Below are 20,051 nucleotides of genomic sequence, written 5' to 3'. Positions count from 1 at the left end.
AAAACATAGCCATAAAGAAGACTCTTTGCATTTCGGATATAAACAATTATTTATTATTTCGTGTAATTACTTAGCAAATCTCTCAGAAAAATCATTGAATATTATGATTTCTGCACTTTGATTGCGCACTGTTAAGTTGCAAATTGCAATCGCTAATTGAAATTCCTTTTACCAGTTGAACTGTAATCATTTTATGATATCTGCTAACTAGCTAATATCCTTGTTAATAGTCAAAAATATGTATGTTATTTGATTGCTGACGTAATTGCTTAAATGGCTAAAATTATGGTTCAATTATAAAACTGACAAATTTATATTAATTGACATTTCAACTATGACTCTGTTTACATAGAATCACAAAAGTTTAATTAATTGAATGTTGTTTTTATGACTGATTTATGTGTGTGTTTTAATGCTTTGTTGCTTTGAGATTAATTTATGAAGTCAAAAGATAAATGTTGCAACACTTTTGCAGTGATTATGCAATTCGCATTGTTTGCCTGGCTGCGGCTTTATAATGTTCTTGAAGTTTATATGTAAATACTCAATGTTGAGAGTCGAATTTAAATTTTATGAATGCCTTTCAAATGCGGTTTTCACTTGCAGTAATATTTAGCGAAACGTTCGTTATTAAGTTGCGGTTGCAACATCAAATTTCGCACATTTAATTAATTAACCAATCATTTAATTACTTATTGGCCAAATCTATGCATAATTGGCATGGCCTTGCTAACCGAATGGAAATACAATTATAATTCATTCAAAAAGTAATTAACGCTTTCTAGTTACCAGCTAGCGAAGAGGCGTTCAGAGGCTTAGAGGCACTCTCACACCTTTTTGACCCTTTGCGCAACACTTGCACTTCGTGAGGAAATCGGATTTAATCCTTTTGAATTTGGCTGGCGAAATTCGAACGCTTCGGCTGCTCAAGCTGAGAAATCACCCTTAATTGCCCTTAATTTTGAACAAACAACAAACACGTGCACACAAAGTTCAAAGTTCAATAGAAATTGCCACTCACACGAACACGTATACGCCCCGTTGGGTTTGAGAAATGGAGAAGGAGGCGCCGTGTGAATGTATGGATGGTATGGCATGGCATGCGATTGTGGATGGGTTACTTACATAATTTTCAATCAGATCATTGCGATGTGGCACAAAGTAATTGTGATCCTCCATGTCACGTCGCTTCTTGACGCGCACAAAGTGCTCCATGGGATTGAGGCTGCGACGGGCGCAGGCGCTGGCAAGGAATTCCTCCACAGACATCGCGTCACGTAGATAAACTGTCGAGTAAGCATTGTCGGGCATTGCAACTTTGAAGGTTTTTTCCGGCTCGTCACGTGAATTCATCTGGAAAAAGGCAGAAAATTCGATTGGATAAACAGGCGCTCACTCTCGTACTTTCACACACACACAGTGTCATTAAGGGTGTTGTTACACACACACACACACATATACAGATACATACATGCGGAAGTGAAAATTGAAAAATAGCAAAAACACATTTCTACCAGAGGAAATGTAATGAAAAACGTCAGCAGCAGGCAGCAGGCAGTCAGGAGGCAGTCAGCCAGTCATTCGGCAGTCAACAGAGAAGCGAGAGCGAAGTAAACTCAGTTAAAATGCTTAACGGGGCATCATCTCATCTCGCATCTCGTGTCTGTGTCTGTGTCTCGTCTCTCTGCGTGTGTCAGTGTTGGTTAACGAGACGCACACACACACACACACACACAGTCGATGCAGAGTTTGGCCAACTGCTAAACGAATCAGGCGCCCAGCTGCCAGTTGTTGCCTGCTGCAAATTGCATTTGTATTGGCAGCCATCGTCGTCGATGGTTTTGCTGGCTGACTAACTTTGACGCTACTGCGTTGCTGTTGCAAGCAGCCCTGAGGCAAGCTGCAGCAGCTGCAGCCACACATGCGAGTACAGGTGTAGCAAACACACACATTTGTAGACCAAGAGAGAGAGAGAGTTGTCAAATGCTGAAGCTCTGTGCTCTGTGTGTGCAGTTTACTACTTGCACAACAATTGAATTAGTTTGGCAGTTGCACAACTCACACACAAGCAAGCAGACGACAGAGAGAGGAGAGGGGAGAACGAAACTTGTAGCAGCCACATTTACATGCACATCCGTCAGGCACGAGAAGCTGCAGGCAGCTGTGGAAGGGAATCTTCGCATTGCATAACAATTGGGCATGCAGTTCGCATATAAATATAAATACCAAAAGAGTCTATATATACCATATATGTTTATATATACGATATGTGTGTGGGGAGTATATCGCGCTGAAAGTCATTATGCCAAACAGTTGATGCCACACACAACACACTGAATCAATAATAAATATGTAATGCAAGCATTTTTGGCTGTCAACTTGATATTCATGTTGTGCGAAGCATCGAAAAGTCCTGCAAAAAGGAACAAGTAAGAAAGCTACAGTCGAGTGTGCTCGACTGTGAGATACCCTCTATCCATTTTGAATAAAAGCAAAATACGGTAAACTTATCAAAAGCTATATTGGGTATATTGATATAGTACTACATTCAAAAAAAAAAAAAATATATATATGTATATATAGGCTACATATGGAATTTTGATATCCACATTTGGATATACAACATTCACAATATACCAAAGCATATACCATAGAGATGCCTTCTTCTGAGGCACAAAGTTGCTATACCTTTCTGCCCCATGGGTAGCCGGTATAAAAAGCCAAAAAGCCAAAGAAAAGCACAAAAAGGAAATGAATTCTGTTCTCGTATGTGTGCTCAGTTGGTCCTTTTTTGTTGGCTTGCATTGTGGCAACAAGAATTGCAAATCATAACAATAACAAGGCGTTCTCTCGACTTTTAGATACTGTTTAAGTGACAAGAACATTTACTGCATTCAAATAATTTTTGTGTTACGAAATTTGCACATTAATTTTGATACATGGCATTTGAGTTGAAGCCATTTCTCTTTCTACCTTTCATGTGCATTTCTTCAGTTCAATCAAGTGGCAAATGCATTCAAAGTTGAATGACTTGCAGGCAACTTTAAGAAACTTTATTTGAAACTGAATTTAAAGTTGAATTCTTCAACAAGCTGCAGTTTTGCAGTTTGTCGTTGCACTTTTGCCGCAGCTTTGTTCAATCGATTAATGAACTTTGCACTACTTAATGCCACACAACGAGTTGAGTTGAGAGCAAGCGAAACGAAAGAGAGTTGTTGGCAAGTCAATTTGTCAGTTGACGTCTCGTTGCTTAATTCAATTGCGAGTTGATGTTGGCTCTTCTCGGCTATACTATTGGCCAATTAAATGCGTCGTGGCGAAAATGGTTTAAAGCCGTTTTTTTCTGCTGCCGCTGTTGGCATTATTTTCCCGCGAGTTTTCCACTCGTGCTTCAGCTTTTTGCTTTACTCTGCTCCGTCCGCTCGCCGTTGGATAATTGCCAGTTGCGTGTGCTACGGGCGCTGCGGACACCTTTAATTTGATTTCATTTCATTTTCAATTGCAATTTCTGCTGCATTGCAGCTGACATGCTGGCAAAATGAAAAGCTACACACATACAGCACACAGAGGGAATCACAGTCATTGCATTGGATACATGAGAGTTGACTGCGCAAAAATATAAACCAAATCAAATGCACATTTTTCAAATTCATTGAATTTTCAGCGCCACATTTGCTGCCACACACACGTACACACACACACACACACAGCACACATCGAGGTGTGTGTCTCATTTTGCGTTACAAACATTTTTGTATTTATGTTATATTCACTTGTTTTTACCATGCATATTTTTGGCTTCACTGACGATAGCTTCGACGTAGTCGTCGTCGTCGTCATCGACTGCGGCTGCAATTGTGCAGCGTTGGCAAATTTAATTGGAAATGAAGTGTGCACGCCTCTGTGCATCGAGTGTAACACGAGTGTGTGTGTGTGCGAGTGTGTATCGAGTGCTGCGAACAAGATTATTTTGCCAATAATCGAAACAAATTGAATTTATGAAATGAATTTCATTATAAATACGAGTAGATGCGAAATTGGCAACTCTAATTGAAGTTTATCAAATATCCAACATCAAATACATAACGACTACAACAAGAAAGAACAAAAAAAAAAAAAAAAAACAGAATAAATACTCTAACCCTCTTAATTAACTGTAGCTCGTTCAATTTAAATTCATGCATACGAAAGAGAGAATATTTATATCTCTAGTTTTAGCTTTAGCTTTGGCCTTGTTAAACTTGCATCCCAAGTGCTTGAAATCCCACAGCAAACAACCGAGTTTGTCAAGTTGACTTTAAGTGACTATTACACAAAATTGAGTTGAAAGTTTAATATGGCCTTTAATGGCTGCTTACATTGCGTATGCGTGATGTGAAGTGTAAAGTGCAAAGTGCAAAAAAAAAAATGTAAATGCTTTAAGCTGGCGCAAATACGTTGAGTGAATTGGATTTTGCCAGATTTGATTGCATTTATATATATTTTTGATAATTTTTGCGATTTTAATCGAAAACCCACAATTTGCATTTGGCTATTGACTGATTGACTCTCGCTGACGGACTGAATGATTTATTTGATTGATGGCCAGACATCAAAAGGAAAATCTGCATTTGCTTTTCGGCTTTCAGTATACAATTTGTAAATTTTCGTAAATGGTAAGTTGCAAATTGTAAATTGTAAACTGTAAACTGTGTGTGTGCAGTTAAGCCTGGCTATTAAAAATGAAGCTGCGTACTTTATGCAAATATTTATACAACTTTGGATTAGTTTTTTCTTTCTTTTCATTCTCCATCTCTTTTTCGGTTTGTTGGGGCGGGGCCATTTGGCTAATGGCTTTGTAAAGCGACATGCTGAGGAATGAAACCACGACGAGTCGTATTCGTACTTCATAAATTTGTTTTTGTAATTCTTGATGGCCATTAAATTTAAATTATCCTCCGACAAACAACAACGAGCTGTAAAAAATAAAATATGCTAAAAATACGCGAAAATACATTAGAGAGCGTGGAAGTCCGCGCGGACTTTGGCGACACATTGCTGGCCATTTTTTGGTGCAGTTCAGTTGGCTCGCATTAGCGCTAAATTTGGCTTTTAATGCCGTTTCCGCTGCCTTAAATACAAATTCAATTATTCACACACACACAGATACACTCTTACACAAACACACACACGCTAGGCCATAAAAGTGTGAGACAGTCGTGTCGTAAAAGCGTTTTAAAATTGATATAATTTTATTACGCATACGACACGCGGACCCAAATCATATACATACATACATACATATATAGGATAGTATTACGACGACGACGACGACGACGATGACAACTCACCTGCATGGAGCGACGACTGGAGCCGCTATTCGAGCGCGACAACATCGGTGGTCGACGCTTGGTGGCACCACGTCCAGCCAACAGATTATTGAGCAGCGATGGCGACCGGGCACAGATGAAGGCATGGAACGAGGAGACCGTAAAAACTCCCAGCTTGTTTAAAGTGTTCTTCGTGGGACGTGACACATGTGTGAGCAGCGACTGCAAGAAACAGAGAGAGAGAGTACAACGAAAAATGAGATTGAATTTATGATAATAGAACATTAAAGTGCAATAAATTCGCTTATCTAGCGAGAATATCGAAATGAACGAAGCATTCAGCAGTAGCAATTGAGTGTGTGAAAATATGTGCTTCCCCTTCCCCTTCCTCCTCCTTATTTCGCCTTTTCCACTTTCCTGGAAGGTGATTTGAAGCACATTAATGTGGCATTGGAGGATTATGACAAAAGCAGATAGTTGGTGTTAGCTTGAGAAGCAGACAAATTGCAATAGATGAATGCGACGATTGGGAATTTCCAAACTAAAAGAATGAGACAATTAAGAACTCCTGAAACAAAAGTATTCGACTACCATGTATGCTGCTTTAACTGTGTTACTTATTTTAGTCAAAATGAAGAATAAATACAGATACATACTTGTGCTTTCTTTTGCATAATATTCTACGTTTTTTCTTTAATTGCTTGCTATAACTTATGTCAGTTAAGCTAAGAATCTTTTGTACTTATTTTGATCACGCATAAAAGAAGGAAATAGTCAAAAATTTAAATACCTAATATCTTTTGCTTTAAGAATTTTGCTCTGTATACATAATGACCGTTTATACTTTTAACAACAATTCTTCCTAAAAGTGCGAAAGCTTAAAAATGAATCGATCTAGACGAATTCAAGACAAAAATGCGGTTGATCTAAGAGCTTTGTGCTGATTTTGAAATTTATAACGTATACTAGTTTTTTACTAACTGTACAAACTAAGCATAGCTTAGTTTCCCATATCTATGCTTAGACTATATAAAAGAAAGCAATCGCCATTTGCTGCGTTTGAATATGAACATAATTTAACGCAGCACTAGCAGCCATAAAGTCAGAGTAAAAGTCAATGAAGTTTAACCTGAAAAGCTAAAAAGCTATGGCAAAATGCAGCAGGTGAATACACATTGATTAGACAATGGAGAATTGAAGTAATTTGTAGAGAAGTAAAACCAAAAATTAAACAAAAAGGAGACAGTAAATGGAGTACAAATTAAAGCACATTACGGTGACAATGGAGCACCAGAATCGTAGATAGAAAGAGGAGAGGAGAGGCATTGATTAATGCCAGAAAGAAAGAGAGCGGGAATAAATTGAAGTACATTACGGTGGCAATGAAGGAACTAGAATAATTATATAAATTAAACAACACAGAAAAAAGGAGAAAAAACCCTCTTTAAGAGCAGCTGCATGATTAATTTTTGGTCATTTTGAGTGATATGACATAATTAATAACTGGATGCAGCAGACGCAGACGCAACCAAACACCATTAACTAATGTATGTTTTGTGTGTTTCTGTGTGTGTTTGTGGGAGTTGATGTTTGTGTGAGTGTGTGTGTGAGTGTGCTGCAAGTGTGCTGTGTGCAAATAGCCTACGGTGCATGCACTTTCTCGTGTAAGTGGCGTTGCTGAAGTTGTTTGAGTTTTGCGGTTATTAATAATAAATGTGGTTGCTCTTTATGTGCATTTGCAAAAGAGAGTTGAGTGCTCGCCTAGTCTCCCCTACTCCCTCGCTCTATCTCTCCATCTCTCTCTAGCTGACAAGTCATAAAAAGCGCAATTAACTCGCAGCCCTTTTTGTCACCCATCACAACATCGACATAAAACTTGGCTTTGCAAATCTTTTTAATGCCGTGTAAAGTTCGAGTTCGAGCTGTGCCACACCTCCATTTTGTGGTTGTGTTTGTTGTTGCTAGTTCAGAGTGTAATGTCTGAAGTTGCCAGCAACCTTCTTCTGCTGCTGTGTCTCGCACTTTGACCCTTTAAGCTGCAGCTCATTTAAGGCGCTTAAATTGTGTTATGGAGATTAATGTTACACGTTACACATTCTCGCCCAAAGAGAGAGAGAAACGAGTTAAGTTGAGTTGTGCTTTGCTACGTATTTAGTTTCGAGTCTTGAGCAATTGAATTGCGTCCCCTCTTTTGGCCGCCATTGTGTAAATAAGTAGGTAAAAAGCAATTACAGACAACAGGGCCAAAGGTTTATGGCTCAAGCATTCTCTCCATCCACTTTCCCTGCCTTTCGATTGTGTGTCTTTTAATCTACGCTATGGCCGTGAATCTGGTTTTGATGTTGTGTGTTGTGTTGTGTTGTGTATGGAGAATTAATCCCTATGGATGGGGTTTTTAATCAATCTCGACTGCAGCATTGAGCGAACTTTAATCAGCTTATAGACAAGACTTTTTGTGTTGACTCTGCATACGAGTCGGGGTTTCACTTTGTTTTTACAGCTTATAAAACATTGCGTCATGCAACAACAGCAACAGCTTAATTAAGTTTAATACAAAATCATAAATATATTTCTAATTAAATGCAAAATGCCTTTGCTTTGTCTTTGTTTATCGTACCGTAAACAACTAAGCCTAACTACTTAAAGTTTTCTTATGTTTTAGCTATAATATTTGAATTTAAATCTGCCTTTTCACATACATATTTCATTTAATTATCTCTCTTTCTGTGATGCCCATAAAAGTAGGCAACAATTTTTATGCTCAAGCTCTCAGCCCGTAAACAATTAATGCAGTTCCCAGAAGCTACATCTGTGAACTCCATTTGCTAATATTAACTTGTGTTTTGCGCACAGATTGCTCTCTGTTTAATGTTGGGCCATAAAATACTTGCTCCTAAAAGCAGGCAACAGTTTTCTGTTGAGCTCTGTATCCTGAGTAGTAATTTGCCATTCGAAAAGCCAAAGTAAACTCTATAAAATTTATATATTTTTCATGGCTTCGCTTGCGCGCTATGGCATAACCTAACCTGCTGCTATTTGCTCTGTGCTCCGTGTGCCACTTGACAACTACTTTGCATTGAATAGCAGTTTGGGGCACGCACTTTATCACCTCTCTTGAGAGAGGGCTAAGTAATTCAAATTGACGCAATCTCAGCCACGTAATGTGAACTTTCCTGTGGCTTCCTTCCAACAAAACAAATTGCTGCAATTTTAGAGATGCTGTGTGTGGGGGCGAGGGGCCGGAAACGCATAACTCACCTTTGGATTGGGCAACTCGCCGCTCTGCAGCGAAGCCATATAGCAGCGTAGTCGAAACTGTTCGCAGTGCAAGCGCTCGAGGTTCTCCTCCCATTGTAGTATCTGTGTCTGTATCTGATGGCGTGTCTCCTGATCGGTGACAACTGATTGCTGCAGCTCAGCCATGTGCTTCAGCTTGTGATCCTGCGAAATGGAATAAATCCAAAAAAGAAAAAAAACCAGAAGTTAGACATGACCAGTAGCAACACACACACATTCAACTAGATATAAAAGAGGAGTCAGGCTTTGGGGACTGGGATTTTGGGTTGTGCGGGGATGCGGGGATGCAGATGCGACACTCGTGATGGTTATGAAAGCATCTCTGGCATGGCATGGCATCATTAGCATTTCATGGCAGCACCACAGCAGCAACTATTGCTGCTGTTGGTGCTGCGGTGGCTGCCATTTGACGAAAATACATAAATCACGCGTCATGTGCAGCAGCATTTTTCGTTGGCGCAATTCAAATATCTCTTTGCCTCCCCGTTTTTGGGGCTGAAGTGCGTTGGCAATGCACCAACTTTGACACACACAGAGAGCGAGAGACTTTGGCATCGTTAGCCACACACACACGCACACACACACACGCACACACACACACTTGCACACTTACTGGCACAACACATGGCCCTGTTTTCATTACAAATAACGTTTGACTTCCGCCGCAGCGTGTCCCATCAGCAACAGCAGGAGCAGGATACGCTTCCTAGTTTTTAGCCAGCCTGCCACGCCACATCTGCCTTCACTCCCTTCCCTTCCCTTCCCATCCCTTCTTTTCTGTTCTCATCTCAGTCTCTCCTCACTCATTGCAATCCCACTTTCACGTGCATTTATACACGCTTGCATAGATTTCATGGAGTACGTGATTGTTTCATTTTGGTTGCTAGATTTTTCCTCTTTTCACTTGCTGCTCTCATCGTTGTTGTTGTTGCTGTTGCTGCCGCTGCATTGCATTCAGTTCGTGTAAGCTGACAATTATTTGCAGATGCAGCTGCCGTTGTCATTGCTGTTGCTGTTGCCGTTGCAGTGGCGGATGCAGTGGGCGTCGCCGTGGCAACATCAACCTGAATGGGCACTTTCGATGTTCGACATTTTAATGAATGTGTACACATAAACAGCAGCAGCAGCAACAGCACACTCGCACACTCTTGCTGTGTATACATATGTAAATGTATTTGTTGCCGGCTTATACAGGTGTCTCACTTGGTCTGCCTCTCACTCTCTCTCTCTATCTCTATCTCTCTTTCTGTTTCTGTCTCTCTATTTGTGCGCGAGGACACGCTACTTGCCAGCTTATGTGATGTTGAGCTCGGCATTGTTTATTTTACGTGAAATAAATCATATTTGGTGTATTTTACTTCACTCTCCCCACCTCCCACTCCAAACTCTCAAGCAGCGCAACAACACAATACAATACGTTGACGTTTTGTGTGTATTCGAATACGTAATGCGTATACTTAATATAACAATCCAGCTTGCCACGCATTTGAATTTGATTGCATACGCTTCACTCTGTGTTTGTGTGTATTTCTGTCAAATTGATATAACAAAAGCATCAAGAGCGAGTCCCACACACATACATACACACACGAATACACAACATATCGATCAAATGAAACAACGCCTTCTTCTTTTTGGCAATTCAAAACGAGTGCGGGTAACGAGAATTAATGTTAATGTAATTCTGCAGTGGGAAGTGAATAAAACTTTTACGAAATACAGCATAAATGTCAGTTTAATTATAATAGTCTGCTGCAAACAAAAACTATGGAGACAATCGAAACAGAGCTAAAGGAAAAAGGTATTGAAAGCTCAGAGTGGGAGCGAGCCTAAAAAGCTCAACTGAATCTCTCAATCTGATCTCTTCTCCAAATTGAAGCGAAATTGTGAAACGGAAAATGAAATTGCTGCATATAATATTCTTCCGAAAGCTGTCTAAAATTATTGAGAAAATCAAAATAGAAAAAAAAACAGAGTCAGTTCAGAGTAGCAGTGAACATTAATGACTCAGAAGCACAACTAAATCTTTCGAAGAAATGCAATATGAATGCAATTGCGATTGCAAAAGAAACTGACTATTAAAATAATTATGCTGAATATCCAATTACATCAAATTGTAACAAATACAAAAAGAAGAACGCGACTAAGCTCTAAATAACGAGTGCATGTAGCGAGAAGCAATAAGAATAATTTTCGGAAACGGAAAATCAAATTGCATGTAAAACTTGGAGTCTATAAAATTCTTAAGAAAACTGTCTCTATCATTAAAAAGAGAGTTCAATAATAAGAGTATGGTTTCTAACTTTAATTATTGAGCAAATCGACACAGAGTGTAAAGGAAGCTAAACGTATTGATAGCTAAGAGTGCAAGTACACAACTGCATTTCAGAAAGAAATTCAAGATAAATGCCAAATATGCAATTACAACAAATTATTACAATTACAAAGATTAGAAAATTACTAATACCAGTTGCTCGCAAGCATTGATGATATTGTCATATTCTGCATCCTTTTGTCAGTTTCGATTAACGATTATTAAATGATGTCCTCAATATATTGGGCTAATTCCACCAAAGAGGCAGTTGGCAATTGAACTTTTGACTGCTTAATTGGATGCAATAAACTTGAAAATTTCGAATTCAACTTGAGGGTAATGCTGATTTATATGAATGTCCTTGTAGAGAGCGAGAGATAGAGAGCAAGAGCAGGACGAAGCCATTTGGCCACTTAATGAGCTCATCTGAGCAGCCTCACGATTGTCATTGTTAATTTAACGAGCAGCAAGCACAATAACTGGGCTTAGGATTTAATGACTGTATTTAATGTGCTTGCAATTTCCCATTATACATTACAAACACAAAGAGAGAGAGAGTGAGAAAGATTCACAACACAACATGAGGAGTGTTTGCAACAAGCTGAAGCTGCGGCAGTTCAAGTGCTTGGCAGTCGCATCAATTTTATAACAATTGCAGCAGGCTACAGACGGCAGCCAAGTTGCAAGCTTGTGCTCTTGTGCAGACGACAAGAAAAGGGATAATTAATAAGGCAGCTTGCCGCACACAACCACACAAACACAAACACAGCGTGGGAGCATACATTTTGGCAACTAAATTTTGTTATTAATAACCAGCCAAAGTGCTGAGGCAGTCGAAGCAGCTGCCGAGTCAACAGTTTGTTTGGGCTCCAAACACGTAGCAAAACGCCTTCAAAATAATATGAGCACCAATAAACATGAGAGAGAGAGAGAGAGTGAGTGAGTGTATGGTGTGTGTGTGAGTGAGTGTGTGTGTAACCGAAATGTGCACACATTAATCGTGGGCATTGTTTGTTTATGGCTGTCGTTTTGCGTGCTGTCACGTTGTGCACTTCAGCTTGGGTTAATGGCATTGTTAATTGTCGTGTAATTGCATGCAATTGCAATGTAAATGCTGTTACTTTGATGTTTATCGAGCTGTTATCGATTACACAATGTACAATACATATATCGATACAATGCACACACACACACTGGCTTTGTGACACCTGTCAGACGCCAAGTACAGCAATTCTGTAACTAGAATTCCATTCTTCTATTTCGCTTGTTCTCAATTTCGACTGTCATCTCAATTCTCTCCACTTAACGGGAATTTTATTATTGCTACGTTGTTGGTTTCTGTGGTTTGTGTTTTTCCCTCCACCTCCCCCACTTTTGCTCTTTGCTTAGTTGTCTTTTGCTCTGCGTCGTCTGTGTGTGTCCTGTGTGTCCTGTTGCTGTCTGTTGCTGTTGCGCTTTCATTAAGCGGCACTCGTGTATGGCTCCCCATGCGCACATTTTAGTGAGGCTATGCTCTGAAGGCTCAAGTAGGCGAACTGTAGTTGCTGTTGTAGCCAGAGCTAGAGATTGTCCTGTTTGTCCCCGACTGACTCTCAGTCGAAAGTCTCAGTCTCTGGCATTGCCATTGCGCCCGTCCTTGTTGTCGTCCCATTGTCGTACTGTCATTTCCGCTTCCTCAGTTTGGTGCTGCCTCAGTTGAGTTGAGTTGAGTTCAGTTCAGTTGAGTTGAGACGAGTTCATGGTATGCGTTTTGTTCTCCTTCTCATTCTGCTTCTTGACTGTTGCTCTGATATATGTTTACCCGAGAGTACAATTAAAAAATACATTTTGCCATTGTTGTCATCGTCATCGTCATCGCCAGCGTCGACGTCGTCAGCATCAGCATCAGCGTCAGCGTCAACGTCGCATGACAAGCCAAAGATGCCGCAAATAGCAAAACCACAGCAACCGCAAACCACAACAGCCAACAACAATAATAACCACACACTCTCTCTCTCACACACACACACACACACACACACACACACACACACACACTCACTCGACTGAAATAATAATAATGCCCAACACAAAAAGCAAAGAACTCGAACTCGAGCTCGATTCTCTTTGCTGCTGCTGTTAATGGCTTCATCTTCTTCTTCTTTTGTAGCTCGATAAGTTGCTCGCTTATAGCAAACCGTAACGATCAATTAAGACAGTCAAAGACAGCGGGAATTAAAAGCGACGGTGCAATGCGGCGTATGCGCAACATTCAATTTTTGAAATGAACTGCAACTGCAACTGCTGCAACTGACCTCAGGGCAGGACTTTTGACTTTGCTGGTGTATTAAATGCCATCCTGCTGCCATCCTACAAAAAGTCAAATGTGAGGCCGACCAACCGCAAAAGTGGTCGACAGGGGGTGAGGAAGGGGAATGAGCTGCAAAGGGTGCAGCAACGGGTGCAATTGTCAACAAAAGGCCTGCAAATTGTGCGCTCCATACAAGCATGAAAGCGAGTGTATGTATGCGTGTGTGTGTGTGTGTGTGTGTGCACATGTCCTGCATAAATGCTGACCACAAAATGATGGCACATTATATAACATGCATATGGGAGTGGCAGGAGGCTAAAAAGAGTTATGCGTGAAACGATCTCAGCCTAAGCGCAAAACTAGCGCCTGTTTGTGTTTGTGGCCACACACAACCTAACTCTGTATGTGTGTGTGTGTGTGTGTGCATTTTTAGCACTCTCCTCTGGGCTAGCAGCACCTATTGCTGTTGACAATTGAATTGAATTTGGCAGCAACGGCAACGGCCACGCCCACATGCCAGACGCATAAAGCATATTTCTGCATGCAAAAACCAAAAATCCCAAAACCAAAAACAAATCAAAAGCCAACGCGCATTTACGGCCACAGGGACCAAAGGCTTGGGCTTGGCAAGAGGCTACTAAGCAGACGGGGAGAGGGGGAGTGGTCGGAGGGGGGGTGCAACACCTAGCAGTGTGTCAGAGCTTCAGGTCCGGCTTCAACTGTGGACCATATGTCGGGGCCATTTCCTGTGCGAACTTGCGACCAAAAGTTGCAAAAATATTCGCACGTTTGCTCCAAAACAAAGCCCAAAAACTGTGCAGGGGGCGTGGCAGGGGTTAATAGGGGAAAGGGGTGGGGGAGAGCGAGGGGAACTTCGTCGTTGCAACATGTGTGCGTGCTTTATGACGTTAGAACTCGGCTTTGCCTCATATTTCTTGCCATAAATTCTTGCCATATTTTAAGGAGTTTTTTCTTTTTTTTTGCCAGTTGGTATTAGTTTATGAAAGGCCAAAGCCACGCCCACAAATGTATGTGCATTGGCTTGTCTGTTTACTGTGGCCAGTTAAAGTTGCACTTGCGGGGGAAACCTTACAGCATCGAGCACTAAATTTTACGGTAATTATAAACTTTATGCTTTCATTACGAAAAATTTGATTAAAAAAAAAAGGGAAAAATGTTCTTTAATAATACACTTGCAACTTGCAGCTTCCCAACTAGCAGCTAGCAAAAGTTCGTCTCGTTCACAAGGTTTATTGTTTTGCACAAACTTTCCACAATGTGCGACGCTTGGCGAGGCAGGTGGGTGGAGGGAAGGGGAAGCGAGGTAGGCGAGAGATTGCATGTGGTTGAAAGTTGGCCGGCAAGGAAAATCAACACACTAATTAACCAAAATTTAAAACTTAACTAAATATGTATTTCATTATGTGCTTTTTCGCTTCAGTTTGGATTCTGTGTTTTTTCCCTGTAGTTTTTCCTCGCATTTTCACCATTTTTTTTTTGTTGTTTTTCCTTTCTCATTTACTTGCTGTGGTTGCGTTGGTGTGTTTGTGTGTGTGTGTGTGTGTAATATATTACACTGCAAATGTGCATTTGAGCGTTGCTGCAGAGCAAACGCGGACGAAAGCGAGCGTTGCAAATTTAAGGATTTTGTGAGCTTAAATTTAAGCTTAATTGTAATCAAATTAATTAATGGCTTGACGGCTTTCTACAGTGTCTGACCCGTTTTTTTGGACCAAGCCAACTACAAATTAGCTGGCCGACAAAATATGCTGTGGCCAAAAAATACGAGTACGCATAGCAGCAACTCTGGAGGAGAAGAGAGAGCCGGAAATAGTTTTGACTAACTTGCGATTAGTAGACACTTGCAGTGGGATTATATTTATATGGTGCAACATTATAGTTATCAGCATGTTGCAGCACCTTCTTTAAAGTAAAGAAACTTTCATTATTCTATTTTTTCTTTTCTTAAAGCAAACTATGTTTTGTTGTTTCCTCATTTTTTTTTTAACTGTGAAAATACGGATAAAAACGATCGGATTATTTGTATTAGGTAATGAATTAGTATACCAGTTAACTCTAGAATTTGCTATATACAATAATAACTGCAGTATTTATAATTTCTAAGAATTTGGCTTAGATCGTATAAAAATTGTGGAAATTATTTAAGAATAAATTATGTATTGAAAATTACGCCCACTGCAATTGAGTTTTTACTGCTTAGGGTAACAATCTGGTATATTTTAACGTGTATATTTCGAATGTAGTACTTCAACGATATACTATTTATGGTCCTTTGCATATTTTAGTGTTATGGTATATTATTTGGTATAATTTAAGAATAATATAGCGTTGTTTTGTTTTTGTAGAAAAAGGGATAACGGGTATTTCATAGTCGAGCCCACTCGGTAACTTTCTTACTTATTTGTAGTTATCCGCCTTTGAATAGTATGCATAAATATATTGAAATATACAAAATTATAATATGGAAAATATACTAAAATATACCAAACGATATATTTTTAAAAGATATACTACCTATACAGACAAAATAGACCATAGACAAAATATTCGTGATTATATGGTTAAGCAAATAAAACCAAACAGCTACAGCAACTTTTTGCCATATTAAATTATTCTTGAATAACTTCTATGATATTTTTTCGGCACAAAGTTATTAAAACTTTCACCCCTTCGACTATAATAAATATTCAGATTATCTGCCTTTACTCATGTATTTTGGTATTATTTTAAATTCCATTTTTTTTAACGAAAACAATCCAATAACCGATTTTTTCAGACAACCTCGTAAAAAATGTTTGAAAATTAAATTCATAATAAAATGTTGCATAATTGAAATTGGTCTATTTGGCAGGAAATTGATTCATTTAGGCATTTTGTTAAGCGTTTTTCTGTCGCTCAATTGAATGGCATAAATTGTGTTAAACAATTAACAGCCTAAACGATGAATGCAACATTTAATTAGCCCAATTATTCATATGTACGCAAGAGCATACATAAATAAATTTATCGATGGAGAATATGCAACAAGCGCAAGCCAAATGCATAAAAAATTTAAAACCAAACAGGCCAAGCGATTTAAAAAAAATAATAAAAAAAAAACCAGAAACAGAGACCACATTCGACCAAGTGTGAGGGGAGTGAGGAGAGGAGAGAAGAGGAGTTGCTATTGAGCTGAAATGACAGCCGCCATTGCAAATTGAAAGCAGCAGGCAAGTGAGCCTTGTTTAGACTGTGCGCCATGGCAATTGCACACGAGCCACGAGAGCCACTGGGAATAAAAACAGTAACAGCGGGGGCAGAGGCAACTATGGCGGCAGTTCGTCGTGTTGTGTGTGTGTGTGTATGTGTACACTTGTAGCGAGGGGGATGAATGAAGAATGTGGGGGAATGGGGATGGGGAATGGGGGATGGCCTGTTGTAGGAGTCGTAATTAGAGCGTAAAAACCAGAGCGTACGAAAAACCAAACGCGCTCGGGCAGCTACTACCCATTTTTTTTCATTCTTTACATATATTTTCTGTATTTTTTTTTTTTCGTTTTTTTTTGCCCAACGTACGCCTGCATTGTGTATGTGCGTGTGTGTGTGTGTGTGTGAGCTGGTGTGCAAGTGCTTTATGCGAGAAGAAAAATAGATAGCTGGCGAAAAACTAGAAAAGCTAAAGCAAACGAAGCGAAGTGCTGTCCCCCACTGACACATATATGATTATTTCCGAAAGGTGACAGCTATAAAAAAGGGCAGACAAACAGCCCAAGCTGTATGTGTGGGCGTGTACTTTTATGCCTGGCACAAAGTAGAAGTCGAAGACAAAAAGCGTAGACAACACTGTTGCTCATTTCAGCCACGCCTGCATGACTATAAAACGACAGTCGTTGTTGCTGTGATACGGTGATAGGCAACCCACGTTGGGCGCCACATGACGACACCTTTTCATCGCACCATGCACGCATATGTAAATGCAGCAGGTCGCTGCGACTACAAGGCATGCTTACAAGCGATTAGAGTTGAGTGATAGATAAAGAATAAACTTAAATAGTATAATAAATAGTCACCACACGTTGGGCGCCATCTTGATATAAGTTAAATAACACTTTAACTCAAAGCTGCTTAATTAGTTGAGTACTCACTGTCTATGCAGGGTGCTTTGATGTCGAGCAGCATAAAGTTTCAGTTTTTGCCACACAGTTGTTTAATTCCATTCAGGGCAATAACATTGCGACTTCTTCTTCTTCTTCATCGTGCTGTTTTTATGACTTGGCAGCTTTGTTTATCCCGAGGCACTTTAATAAGTACGACGACGACGACGACGACTATTTTGCTGCTTTTCTTTGCACACAAAATTAATTAACAACAAATGCGAATGCGAATACGAATGCGAATGCAAATGCAAATCCAAATTGTAATGCAAATGCAATTGCATTTTGTGGCCACTCCTGCAGCTCATTTAATTAATATTCATGGCGGCAACTTTGGCCAGGCCGAATTACATAAAAAAAAAAGAAAACTGAAAGCGCGGAGGCTCAGCATTTTGCGAGTGGGCGTGGCACTTGAAAACTAAACCAGCTGACTCTCAAGTGACTCTTGTGACAGTCTCGGACTCGGAACCGGACTTTGCGACTCGAACTAAAGTGAAAACAAAACAACAGCAGCAATGAAAAAATCTAGTTGAAAACTTGCAAGTGGAAAAGTGGACAGAAAAACGCAGCGTTCAAGGAAGTAATTATGGTTTATCCAAAGGGACAGATATCCTCGGACAAACAACAGCAGCAGCAAACCGGACAACGACAAGAATAACGATGGAGAAGGAAAAAGCTGAAGACGGTTCATAACATCAAACTTGAAGTTAACGTGTAAATGAGAAAAACTAAATTAGAAACCGGGGGCGAGACGCTGCCAACAGTTTGTGCAAAATCCCAGCGACAGAGACGAATGAATGAAGTCAACGGGAACGGACAGCAGGCAGCAGTCAGGATATATAAGATGGACTCGTCGTTCGCCGTTCGCCATTCGTCGACTGATGGACAGACAAAATAATTGTCTTTAGGAGTTGCGCTAACAACAACAAGAGCAACAACGACGATGGCAATCAACGAGAATGCTTTAAGCTTCAAACTAGCTCGACTACCAGATAATCATTCCCCAAGGAATAGTGTTTAACAGAACAGCAAGTAATACCCCATTCTATGTCAAGTACAGGGTATTCCTGCGCATGAAAAAGATGGCCGCAAAATTTGCGCTGCAAATGACATGATGCAAAAATAAATAAACAAATCAAAGGAGCCCAACAACAGCAGCAGCAGTAGCAAAAAGAGGTTTATTCAGTGCAGCTGCTGCAGTGTCATCCAAATGCGGCACAAAACCCTTTTGCAGCCCTTTGCTAAGCAGTCTCCCTCCGCTCTCCTCCCCCACCTCACTTTTTCCCTCACTTTGGAGCCCAGTTTATCTAGCCATTTATTGTGTGGCAAGTGCAGTTCCTTGTACTCTCCAACGACTTGACTTCGAGTTCTATTTGGTTTTGTGTTTCCACTTTTTGTTTTCATTTTGGCCGCTCAATTTTGCTGCCGCAAAGTTGTGCAAATAAATTGCACTGCAGCCCAGAGAGTGAGTGAGTGGGAGAGAAAGAGAAACAAATGTTGTTGCTGTGAAGCCGCGACGCGAAATTGATGGGGAATTGATTTGAAAGCAAATACATAAATGGAGCAGAGCCAACAGCAGTGGCAGCTACCACAAGAAGCTGCAAGTCGAAAGGAAGCCAGCTAAAACAGGCAGCGCATAAATCATTGGGGAACTTCACTGAGAAATTGGCTAGAAATGTGCTTGTGGCTGCTGCTGCTGCTCTTGCTGCTTCTGCTGCTGCGACGACTATTGCGAAATTGAGAAATTGCGAAAATTGTGAGGGGGAGAATTCTCCCCTACTTATTGGCAAATGCGTTTGTTGTGTCTTTGCCACACACACACACACACATAGAAGAAAAGTTGAGGCGAAGTTGAGAAATCATCGCGAATTGATGTGTTCGTTCAATTTGGCTTTGTTGTTTGATTACTTGAACGAATGATTAGGTGCCGAAACATAGAAAATCCTGTTCTGAATATCAATGATGTGCCCTTCCACAAAAAAAAGAAGAAAACTCTGCAGTTGCCAAATTGAATGAACACGAGTGGCTTTAAGATAATTTTATTGATTGATTTAATGGTTTTACTTGGATTTGTGTTGATCTTTTAGATTGCCAAGCATTTATAGCAGTCTCCTTCCAGTGTAAATACATCACTGATTGATAATCAAATCGCAAAGTAGATCAAACTGCATTTAAATTATGTTGAAATCTTGATGATATGCGGGCAAAGTCATGCAGCAAAATTTCACTGCATAATTATGTCATTTATGTGGAATTTGTGCTTAATCGATTCAACTGCCATAAATGCTTACAAATGGAAATGCCAATGGAATAGCATTCGCTGTAAACTTGACTCACATTTCGGAATGTAGTTGAATCGCGGAGCACAGAGTTCATAAATCAAGAGATTTAAATGTCTGCCGAGCGATTTCTTTTTGCATATCATTTTGTGTGGCGAATAATAATGCGGTGTAGTAGCTGCAGCTGTAGTTGCCACGACAAGCAGCTTTTCCACACCTCAGACAGAGAGTGTGTGTGAGAGAGAGAGAGAGGGAGGAAGTGAGCGGGTAATGCTCATATACTTAACACATGCCGTGAGTACACTTTCAATGCTGGAGCCACTTGAATTTGTGCTGAAGCAGCTCAACAATTTCCTTCAAGCCAAAAACCGCTCGGCAACAATTCAACTCAATATCCTTGAGCTCGAC

General features: G+C 40.1%; 1 protein-coding gene across 18 annotated transcripts in view; it reads right to left on the bottom strand.

Annotated features, from left to right (window-relative positions):
• The window catches only part of LOC117568394 (protein still life, isoform SIF type 1), a 105,188-nt gene that overhangs the window by 31,964 nt on the left and 53,173 nt on the right, over positions 1-20,051 (bottom strand). For all 18 annotated transcript variants that reach the window (XM_034249025.2, XM_034249026.2, XM_034249023.2 and 15 more), the window contains 3 exons: positions 8,568-8,750; positions 5,331-5,531; positions 1,126-1,353 (listed from right to left, as the gene is read on the bottom strand). In XM_034249025.2, the coding sequence (XP_034104916.1) occupies positions 1,126-1,353; positions 5,331-5,531; positions 8,568-8,750 (612 nt within the window). The remainder of the gene's footprint in view (positions 1-1,125; positions 1,354-5,330; positions 5,532-8,567; positions 8,751-20,051) is intronic.

Source organism: Drosophila albomicans, chromosome 3 (assembly GCF_009650485.2).
Source record: "Drosophila albomicans strain 15112-1751.03 chromosome 3, ASM965048v2, whole genome shotgun sequence".
Classification (NCBI taxonomy): Eukaryota; Metazoa; Arthropoda; class Insecta; order Diptera; family Drosophilidae; genus Drosophila; species Drosophila albomicans.
Note: the sequence above shows the minus strand (reverse complement) of the source record. Positions and strands in the feature narration are given on the sequence as shown.